The 11,881-nt window shown below is 39.4% G+C and overlaps 1 protein-coding gene across 1 annotated transcript in view; it reads left to right on the top strand.

Moving 5' to 3' along the window:
* The first annotated feature begins 11,468 nt into the window (after window positions 1-11,468).
* POLR1F (RNA polymerase I subunit F) overlaps window positions 11,469-11,881 on the top strand; it is a 28,479-nt gene continuing 28,066 nt past the window's right edge. The window contains exon 1 of the mRNA XM_027574931.2: window positions 11,469-11,879. Within this exon, the coding sequence (XP_027430732.1) occupies window positions 11,581-11,879 (299 nt within the window). The 5' untranslated portion in view covers window positions 11,469-11,580. The remainder of the gene's footprint in view (window positions 11,880-11,881) is intronic.

Genomic DNA, 11,881 nt, shown 5'->3' with positions numbered 1-11,881 from the left:
GCATCACTTCATTCTTGTCTTCCTTAAATCATTTTTCTGGAAACATATGTAATATTTCTTACTCAAAGTATGTGACAGCCAAGAAATTCAATTATTCCAAAACCATCAATCACAGGTTGTGAGTTACTCAGAACAGAGGAAACTGATTCAGGAATTGCTTGATATGTGGATGCCTAGTAAAATTATACAAAAGTTTGTTTTTTTATTATTTTTTTCGCCAGGAAAAATATTTACTGAATACAAGAGTCTTTTACTAGGAATGTATTTCCCAAGAAATATATTGTAAAAAGTTAAATTCTAGATCTAAACAAATGGATTTCAATATTTTAATAGTTCAATAGTGTCTACATTAACTATTTATAGGCACATAACCTTCATTTAACCATAAATCCTGAAGAACTAGGTTCCATCTTTAAACTTTCCTTCACATAGACTAGGGACTATTGATTTTTGAAGTTTTTTTTTTTTTCTTCATTAACACCCAGAGGCTCTAATCTCTTAGCCACATAATAAATTATTGCAAGCCCTACCTCAAAAGCCAAAATGTATTGTGTTACTGAAAATTGCCAGAGAGACTCTAGAATTTGGCTGAAGCTTCACAGAAAGTCCTAAAATCTTGTCAAATTTGCATCAAGTGTTTGACTAACCTCAAGGAATCAGGACTCATGACTGCTCCTTGTTATTTATCAGTGAGGATATTTGTCCTCACCTACTCACTAAGACAGAGGTCCTCTAATGTCATTTCACAATCCAGATGGAGGGCTGGAAGATTTTCCTTGGGCTCTCCAAGATCATTGCTCAGGAAAGAAAAGCTACAGGTTCCTTTGTGGGGTCTCTACCATCCCCCACTCTGTCCCTCATTGCCAATCAGCCAAGGAAAGAGGTAACAATCAGTCTTATTCATACAAATGTACTCTAAGGGCCCTATGCTGTCTAGATGTGCACTCCCCTCATTAATGCCTAAAATATCTTTTGAGATCTGGACTTCTGTGTCTTTTCTATCTTCTTATTATATCAACATTTTTACATCGATCTCTGAGAAAAAAACATTAAGTTTAATTTTAAAAGGATCTAGGTCTTCTAAAATAAAACAAATTGCTGGGAAGAAATTTGTTTCCAAGTCATGATAGAGTAAGTAGTGGTTACATTAGCCTATTGCTACCTGTCAGCCAAAAGGATGGCAGTGCAGCAGGTGAAAACCATTTATCAAGTGTTATTATAATGTGCATCATCTATAAATGTGAATATCCCTCTATCATATTAATATCATTTATTTAATATGAATGTGGATAATGTGGTAAGACATTGTTAATATTTCACCTGAAAGGTAAGGTCATTCCTTGCTGTACCCATGAATCTTAGAGCCATTCAATCAAATCATGCAACTTATATATCCTCAAGTCCATAAAACCACAACTCCATCCTAAAGGAACCGCTGTCCTTTATTTGTTCTGCTTCTTCTGATTTCAGATCCAAATTTCTGGTTCTGTGGCAGTGCTTTGATTTCAGTTTCTGGTTCCTGCATTTGAACCTGAGACTTTACCTCTGCAGTTGTCAAGTTTTGATAGCTACAGCCACTCACCTCGCACTAGGCACTAGGATTTGTTTAACAGGGCTCCTTACCCCTGAATCAGCTGGTGAAATCCAGCCTTGGTCACCAAGCGGGCAGCAGCGAGTGACAAAAGCAGCTTCAACAAAAATGTTAGTCACCAGCAAACAGGCATGTGCTCCAGCTGGAAACGGGAATGCAAAAGAAGGATCCCAGACAACTAAAGAGAAAACAGGAGCTCTCCATACCTTGAATGTAAAGAGGCTGGAAAATCTATGAGGTCACTGGAGACAGTCAGGGAGCTGTAAGCGAGAAACTGAGGCAAGATTATTTTTTTCCCTGGGTTTCATTCGGGGGGATTGGATCAGTAAGCTGTACAGAAAACTAATTTTGTCATGAACAAAATTTTGCCTTTATTTATCAGATAAGTTCATTTCTTGTAGTATCTGTCTTTTTCTTCTTTTCAATCTCTAGCTTAGCCTACTCATCTGTGCCAAGAACATTGGAGGAAGAGGTTTTATTCAAGGGAGCTGACACTGTCTGTGTCACTCTAAAGCTGATATGTGCATGACAGCAGGAATCACAAGAGATGTCAAGGGAAGATTTCATTAGGCGTTGGTCCTTCTCAACGAGGAAATCTCCTTTCAGTGTGACTCTTGGAGGTCTGGATTTTTATTTTATTGAGAAATTGTGTCTTTTATGTAGTATCTTCTCTTATACAGTTCTGCTCGCTGTTACGTTCTTTCACAACTGGGAAAGTCCCCTTTGCCACTGGATAAGGATGAATTCATTATTGTAATAATTTCCAAAGCATAGGGGTATTAAAAGCCTCCTGTGGCCATGAGAGGGAATCTAGGATATGATCCATTAATATGCATTTTTGTTTAATGACTTGAGAGTAAATTGTGTATCAAAATGTACCACGTCTAAATTTCGTTTTTATCTAATTTCCACCCTCAAACTTTCCATACCACATTCTTTGGAATGTATTTAGTGTCAAGGATCTGTGAATTCACACCCACACCAACTCTGCAGCTAGCAGGTGGTTTATTAAATTACAGCTTTAAGGTAATAGTCAAAGAAAAAAAAAAGAAATGGTTTTCTATTTTTGTTCTGCAGTGAGCTAAAGGCAGATGGAAGTAAATGAGAATGTCCATAGGTATTCTTGCAAACACCATGGTTAATTTTCCTGGCTAGATTCCTTGGATTTGAAAACCTTTCAAAAGATGTTGAAACTTTGCTGCAGTAAAGTCTAGTTGGGGGGGCGCCTGGGTGGCTGAGTCGGTTAAGGGTCTGCCTTCAGCTCAAGTCATGATCCCAGGGTCCTGGGATTGAGCCCCACTTAGGGCTCCTTGCTCAGCAGAGAGCCTGCTTCTCCCTCTCCCTCTGCCTGCAGCTCCCCCTGCTTGTGCTCTCTCTCTCACTATCTCTATGTGCCAAATAAATAAAATCTTAAAAAAAAAGAGAGAGAGAGTCTAATGGGGAAGGAAGTAGGGCCTTAGAAGAAATACGAACCCTAGTTTTCAGGACAGTAAATTCTATAAAGATGATATCATAGCTTCAGAAAGTAGCCCTACCCCCATCTTATACCTCCTTTACTCCTTCCCAACAACAGTAGTTCTCAAGACTACACACGTACACACATATACACACTATTTTACTATTTTTTCTTTCTTTTTTAAAAAAAATTTAATTCCAGTACAGTTAACATTCAGTGTTATATTATTTCCAGGTATACAACATAGTGATTCAGCAATTCCACACACCACAGACATCACCCAGTGCTCAGCATCACAAGCGCACTCCTTAACCCCCATCACCTATTTCCCCCATCCCCCCCCCACCACCTCCCATCTGGTAACTATCAGTTTGTTCTCTATAGTTAAGAGTCTGTTTCTTGTTTTTTCTCTCTCTCTTACCCTCTCTCTCTTTTTCTCCCTTGCTCATTTGTTTTGTTTCTTAAATTCCACATATGAGTGAAATCATGTCTTTCTCTGACTGACCTATTTCACTAATTGTGCTACTGGATGTTTACTCCCAAAATACAAAAACACTAATTCAAAGAGATACATGCACTCCTATGTTTATAGCAGTATTATTTACAATAGCCAAATTGTGGAAGTAACCCAACTGTCCATCAATAGATGAATAAAGAAGATGTGGTGTGTGTGTATGTATGTATATATGTATAAAGCATAAAGATTAAGGTGTTTGAACTATTATTGTATCTGGTTACCACAAAAGTGAAAAAGATACAAACAATTCCAGTGTTAGAGAGTGAGAATATAATGATTGTTTATGTGTTTTTGCTCTTGTTATTTCCCTCATAAGTACCTAATGTGATTTACAAATAATCCATTTATTAGCACTGTAAAAACTCTTTATACATTATGAACAAATAATCCATTTATTAGCACTGTAAAAACTCTGTATACATTATGAACAAGAAGAAAGGATGCCTCTAGACTGAAGAAGTTGAACGAACACTGCCTCTTCGTGGGAACCAGTAGTTTATATGTTCTTTGAGAAATTCTGAACTAATACAAAAATTAATAAAAAAATTTTCAGGTAGGAAGGTAACTGAGGCAAAGTAGTGTTTAAGATAAAATGATCACAGTGATAAACAATTTTTGCATACCTTCTCTTATTTACAAATGATAATGTGGCCTGGGTGTTATGTGTTGTTAATTTAAATTGTTGTGCCTCTTATTTCAGCAACAGAATTGCAGGAGGGTTTAACGATGCCTGAGAGAGAATAGAATATGTTCACGTGTTAATACAAATAAGAATAATACCCCATTTTATAGGGAATTGCTTTCCTTCCTTCCTGAAGATTGTTTGATACTCCTTCGAAATAATCATACTTCGACTTAATTTTGTTAGTTTAGTTAAGTTCCTGTGTACAATTTACCATAATGTTATCCCTTTCAGTACCATCCAGAAGGGTACATAAACTGAAATTTTTCATTCAGTTTAACCAATGTGTGGAAATTAAGCACTGGTATTCCTCCTCTCTGAGTCTATGTAAATTGTGTACTATTTTATGTTCCTTATTTTGCAAACTTTACTGTGTGAACACTAAGTCACATGAAAGAAATAATCAACTACATTGTTAATTATTACTGCATTTATGTCAGTTATACCTGAATAAAAGTGACCAGTTCAGAAGGTCTCTCCTGTATTTCAAGTTTCTTTAAAGGCACTGGTTCTCAAATTTCGCAGGTTTACAATCACCTGGAAGGTTTGGGAAACAGATTGCTGAGCTCCATCTCCAGAGTTCAGATTCAGTTAGCCTAGGATTGGGGCCTGAGAATTTGCATTTCTAACCACATTTCAGGTGATGCTGATGATACCCAGGGACCTGACTTTAAGGACTACTGTAACCAAACCCAAATCTGTCTTCCTGATGGACGCCCAGTAAAGCCAGTCACTGAGACATCAGGTATGTAGCAAGGAAAGGGTCTACTTAAGAGGCAGCCAAACCAGGAGACCGAAGGACAAGTCTCAAATCCACTTCCCTGAAGGGGGAGAGAACAAGTCTTTTATAATCATGGGGGTTGAGATTACATACATATTGATGAAAAGGGCAGGAAAACTGATGACCATTCATGAAGAAAGATGGAGCATGTGCATTGAGCAAAAGTATACATAACAAACATCCCACTTTCACTTTGGGGTGGAGACTTTACACCAGCAAGGCAAAATTTAGCCCCTGATATCAGAAAGTTATCTTAGGACAAGGAGAAGGGACTGTGGGCATGCTCTGAGAGCCAGTATAAAATGGATGGGGTCTTGGGCTCCTTATCTCAGGTAAGGAATGCAGGGTCTTGCTTGTTCATAGGCTAGAGCCGTATCAGTTGACCTGGAGTCCAGGCTTCTGCAGGGATACTTAACGAGTTTGTTAGTGGGGTCTGAAAAGACACATTAGCTTATTAGAGGGAAACAGCTCTCTGAAAAACAAGCTTTCAACTGCTAGTTTCAACCTCATTAATCCTATGGGGCAGAGTTTCACTACCAATAAAACATAACCTTATTAAAGCAGCTGGGTTTTAACTTACAGACAGATACATCTGAATGACTTCATTTCTATGGATTTTTAGGAACAGCTGTAGTTTGCAAAATGTAACATCTAGTATATTCAATAAAATATATTGTACTCTATTATTGTTTTTCCTCAGTGTAAGCATGGTGCACATCCGTTAGTTCAGCAAACTAATACGCAAGTAGGAAGAACTTTCAGAGTTAAAAATTGATGCCAGGTACTTTTTTGAAGGATTGTAGGTTAAAAACTAACATCAATAAACAGGTGCTTTTATTCTTGCCATCCCTGCAGTATTTTGGGCTAAAGCAAAACTTGAGAAATTTAAAGCTCACAGTTGCCATCTGTTGACATATTTGTGAATTACATGTAGTCGGCATCAACCAATAGCAGGTTGATACATTAGTATTCTGCTCAGGATTTTTTGTTTCATTTCCCAAACTCATCAGGCAAACTTTAAACATGCATTTCCTGCCCCCTCCAAAAAACTATTCACAAACTAAACATATTTATTTCAAATAATTAGTTTGTACTGAAGATCTTTTAATTATTCCTACTGACAAAAGAAATTACAGGGATGTGTGGGTGGCTCAGTTGGTTAAGCATCAGACTCTTGATTCTGGCTCAGGTCATGATCTCAGGGCCAAGTATCAGATTCTTGATTTTGGTTCAGGTCATGATCTCAGGGTCATGACATCAAGCCCTGCATAGGGCTCTGCACTCATTGGGAGTCTGCTTGAGATTCTGTCTCTCTCCCTTTACCCCTCCCCCTAATAGCCTGTTCTCTCTCTCTAAAATAAATAAATACATCTTAAAGAGAAGCAAATTTGTATCTCAGTAAACAATTCATATCTAGAGTGAATTTTATCATTAGACTATTTTAAGAGGATACTATATTGAAATCTTTGTTTTAAGCTGAATCAAATGTTTATGTATATGAATTGCTTGTAAGGGTAGTACATTGAAGAGGAGCTGAAATTAATCATGTTAATAACCCCAAAACAAAACAAAAACTTCATTCCCAGAGATGGGGCCAAGTTATTCTCCAGTTTTTATTCATACTCTTATATGAATATTCCTCTTAGGTCCAGGACTCTGTTTGCCCTTCATTCAAGGAAGTTATAAGTTCTTGCTTCCAAGTGCAGCTTTACAGCCCTCATCAGGCTAAACCAGGCATATTATAACTGATGTGTTGATCATGGTCTCCAAAAAGGATATATTATTGAGCACTTACTATAGGTCAGTCACTACGACAGTGCCATTAGTGCCTTAGTATGACACTGCCATTATCTCATTTACTCCACACAGATTCTCCATATCATTATACTTCTACGCTACAGATTAGGAAGTTGAGGTTTAAAAAGACTAGGCAAGTTCTGCAGGGTTACAGAGCCAAGACTGACACTCAGATTACCAGACTCCAGCACCTGGCTCCTACCAGCCATGCCATATTGTGAATTGCTTTCTGCAAGACTCCCAGCCCTGCCACTTTAGCCCAAGCTGGTACTGCTTTGACATCTTTCCAAGCCTGTTAAAAAGGTAGCACTTACCAGTTTGATCTGATTCCCACTTTACCAGTTGGTTTTTTAGGCAAAGTCTAATTAAAATAAGCACCCGTTTTCTTAACTCTTAAAATTTCTTCCTTTATAATTTTTGGCCACATGCATAGGAAAAGTGAGGATTTTTAGTGAGTCAGAGCATGAGCTCTGGAATGAATCATGACTGGGTTAAATTCCTTGATTAGCAGCTGTGTATCCTTGGAAAACTCATTCATTTGTTCACTCAGGAAATATGTGCTAGGCACTAGGCTTGAAGCTTTTTACAATACAGATAGGATTGCTACCTTCACGGGGCCAATATTTTAAAATCTTCCCTAGATTATAGTTTCCTCATCCGTAAAAATATTTAATAATTGTATTAAGTGTGTAAAGATTCTGTGTTGGTGATTTGTAGAAAGCACTTACCACAGCGACGGGCAGGTTTGTTGTAAAGTTTAGCTGTGATGATGATGATCATGGTGGTGGTTGTGATACTGATGACATCACTCATTCTATCAGTTTGATAAAATCAATGCCGAAGGGTGATGGAACTCTTCTTGTTGGGACTGTTATTACTCTACTGTTGGGGGCTGGCACTTTTAGGGACTTCCAGTGCACATCTGGTATAGGAGTAGACCCTGATCCTATCTTAGGCAAAGGACAAAGTACTTGAGATCATAAGCATTTCATGCCTTGGACTGTACTATCTATGTTCCAGAGTCTAGGCAAGAGGGTTTCTCTCACACAGTCTCTCACTCAGAAACATGCACAGCTGCCAGGAAAGCAAACCTACTGTAGCCTGCTGGAGGGTGAGACCCATGAAGCCGCCCACACCTGACTACAGATGCTTGAGCAAGTCCAGCTGAGCCCAGGCCAAATTCATACTCGCAGAATTACAGACTGAATTAGTGATTGCTATGTAAGCCACCAGATTTGAGGATGGTTTGTTATGCAGCAAAAGCCGACTGATACAATGGCATTTTTACCTGCAGTACTGCCCTTTATATAAAACGATTTTGGGTAAACCTTTATACATCAAACTTTCGAATTCCATTTTTTTCAGTAAGTCTATTCTAATAATTTCAGATTTTTTTTCTTTAAGAAGGAAGAACTTGGACGCCTGAGTGGCTCAGTCGTTAAGCGTCTGCCTTCGACTCAGGTCATGATCCCAGGGTCCTGGGATCGAGCCCCGCATCGGGCTCCCTGCTCCGCAGGAAGCCTGCTTCTCCCTCTCCCACTCCCCCTGCTTGTGTTCCCTCTTTCGCTGTGTCTCTGTCAGATAAATAAATGAAATCTTAAAAAAAAAATAATAAAAGAACTTGCCTAATAATGCTACACACCTAGTAAGTGGCAGAGCCAGGATTCAGACTCACACAATGTAACTTTAGCACCCAGGCTCCTCACCTTGTGCTATATTAAACTGTCTAAGAAATGAGGATATCTTGTAATGACCCAAATCATCAACAATAAGAATCCTTTCCCTCATTAAGTTTCTACTTTCTAAAAATATAAAACAATGCACACTCATTACAATAACATGAAAATTCACACAATTTTAAAAAGCCATTAACTCACCCTCAAGAGATAACTGATATTAACACATAGTATTTATACATCCAGATTCTCTTCTAATCATATAAATGTTCATGTTTTCCATAAAAATCAGAGCATGTGGCACAAGTTACTTTGTAACTTATTTCAGCAAACTACCAATTATTGCACACTTATATTGTTCCAGGGATTCACTGATTGCAAGGAATAGAAACACACTAACATAATGCGTATGTGTGCGTGGGGTGGGGGTGGGGGGTTGATGGTTAAAAAAAAAAATCCAGAGAGTTGCAGGGACAATTTTGTTTCTTTTGGGGGTGGGGGTGTGAGTGGACATGGAGACTAAGTCACGTCCAGGCTTGTCTCTTCTCCTTATAGAAAAGGGGTTTTCTTAGCACATGCTTGACTTTGATTTGACAGGGCTTTTCATGAGACAGAGACCAGCAATGCCTGACTTCCTGTGCCGCTTTGATCAAATTTTATACAAAAAGAAAATAGTACAGTCCAACTATGAGTCCTTGATCAAATAAACTTTGTGAATTTGTGTGGGGTGGAAGGTAGGTGGGAGGAATCTCATCGTACTTGTCTTCTTCTCTGGGTAATAGGTGAAACAGGTTAATTTGGTAAAGTAACTCCATAATGGTGAACATTTACACATAGGCTAAATCACCTTTTCTCTCTTCCAAACCATGCAGATTGTGGATAGCAGCTAACAATCAAGCCAGAACTTTAAAAAACTAAAAAGTAAAAAACAATTTCAAAACCAAACAAGCAAATCTCTTATGAGCACACAAAGGGTTATAAAACTACCCCATATTTAAAATTTGTGAGAAATCATTTCTGGGGTAGTTGATTTTAGATAAGTTTTGTTTTGACTCCACTGTCCTGATGTCCAGCTTCTTGTTTTCACTAATTGCTTTGGACAAATTGTTTTCATTCAATTCACCTGCAGAGAATCTACACGCATCTTGACTGCGGGGAAAAGTTTTGATTTAGCTGGTCTGGGGATGCTGTTAAGGCATCAGATTTTATTTTATTATCTTATTTTATTTTATTTTTTGGTTGTTTGTTTATTTTTTGTTATTATGTTCAATTAGCTAGCATATAGTACATCATAAGTTTTTGATATAATGTTCAACGATCCATTAGTTGTGTATAGCACCCAGTGTTCATCACCACAGGTAAGGCGTCAGATTTTAAAGTTCCTCAGGTGATTTTTATGTGTAGCCAAAGCTGAAAATACTAAACAAAGGGGTCCTGCATAGGGCTCTTGCAGAACTTTCCAATCAAATCCAGGTAAAGGCTATTACATTTCCTATTCATGGGCTTGTATTTATCACTGGGTTTTGGGAACAGTTTTATCCCATTAACATCTCATGCTGACTTTGAAATCAAAGAATACTAGAGAAAGTGTTTTTCACTTATCTTATTTGAACTTCCTACCATTTCTATAGTGAGCAGGGTAGGTACATTATTATTATCCCTATTTACAGGCAGAAAAACGAATTGAGAGAGGTTTACAGCCTTTTTGCAATACCTAGTGCAATACCTGGTGGAGAGGTGTTAGAAGTCACAACACTAACTGCTATGCATTTCTCTTGGCACTTACACAGTGCAGTCCTGTTGTATATTTATGTTTAGATCCTATTTCCTCATTAGACTCTGAGCTCTTTATCGCCTGTTAATTCCTTCATTCATTCACTCATTTCCTATGCATTGGCTGTTTTGCTTTCTTTGTTTTGAGTCATTGAGAGTTGCAGTGGTGAAAAAAACAGTTATCATGATTTCTGCCTCAGCGAGCTTGGAGTCTATGAACAGGCCGACCAATAGGCAACTGACATAAAATTAACATAAAAACAAGAGCTTGATGGGGGTAATTTACAAAGGTGGGGAAACTAATCCCCCATCTAGAGTTAGATGGGGGCGGGGAAGGGGGATAGGGTGGTAGTAAACTGCAGAGGAAGAGTGCAAAAATCTAAGCTAAAATTTGACACAGGAGTACAGTTTTCCCATTTGAGAGAAGTTACTATATTGCCAGGTAGCAGGGACTGATGAAAAAGAGAGGGAGCAAGGTCAAAGTGAATCAGTGAGCACGGGTGGCTAACATAATGTAAAGTGGGGAGGGAGATAAATGAAACTGCTGGGCTGGCAGCAGACCTTAATACGGTCTTGTGAGTAACTTAAGATCCATATTAAGGAGTCTGTGCCATTCTGAGAAAACTGGGGTTCCTATGTGGACAAGTCATGGTTATATTTGTGTTTCGTAGAAGATGCTCCCGAGTGTCCTCTTGACCATAGGGTTAAGCTTCCACAGGCACTTCTGTACTTTTGGAAGCGAAGACAGAAGTACCTGAATAGACTGGTATTTCCGCTTTGGACCCCGCAAGCCTTGGGGCTGATTTGATATTTGAGGATACAAGAGAGGCTCCAAGGATAACAGCTGAACTGGGCCATTTGTAAAGTGGTGGTAAGATTTCCTGAATGGGTTGTTACAGAATGAGCAGAGAATCCAGACGGCAGAGATGATGGGTTTATTTTACGATGTGTTGCATTTGAGGCATCTGGGCTGCTTTTTAGGATTGGATTCCCTGCAGAAAATATATTCCCTAAAATCTTAAAGTCTGTTATTGTATTTTCCACACTTGTAAAATTTACCAGGCCACCTTTACTACTGGAAATTATCAAAGTTGCCCGCTCAGGAGAGAGGAAGTGGTGGCCGGTCCTCCTTCGAGCATGCTCAATACGTAAGCACAGGCTCCTCGCTCCTCCAGTCGTCCCAAGTGCGAAGAAGTTGCTGCCCTCTGCTGGTCAGAAGTGCGTAATGCAACTCAAGGAGAGAAATTTCCTAGGGGCGTGCCAGCTGGTGGATGACGTAGAAACCAGGCGTCCTGAGATAGCCGGTTATGCCTGCGTCAGCTGTGCGCGCCGCGGGAAACCTGACAAGCCGCATGGCTGCGGGTTGTTCAGAGGCTCCGCCGCCGAAGGCGGCCTCTGAGGGCCCGGTGGTGGGGCAGGCCGGCGTCTTGCCTTGCCTAGAGCTGCCGACTTACGCTGCCGCTTGTGCGCTGGTGAATAGCAGCTACTCTTGCCTGGTGGCAGGTCCGCACCGAAGACACATCGCCCTGTCGCCGCGCTACCTTAACCGGAAACGCACCGGTATCCGGGAACAGCTAGATGCGGAGCTCCTACGCTATTCCGAGAGGT

The sequence above is a fragment of the Zalophus californianus genome, chromosome 12 (genome assembly GCF_009762305.2).
Source record: "Zalophus californianus isolate mZalCal1 chromosome 12, mZalCal1.pri.v2, whole genome shotgun sequence".
Taxonomy (NCBI): domain Eukaryota; kingdom Metazoa; phylum Chordata; class Mammalia; order Carnivora; family Otariidae; genus Zalophus; species Zalophus californianus.
Note: the sequence above shows the minus strand (reverse complement) of the source record. Positions and strands in the feature narration are given on the sequence as shown.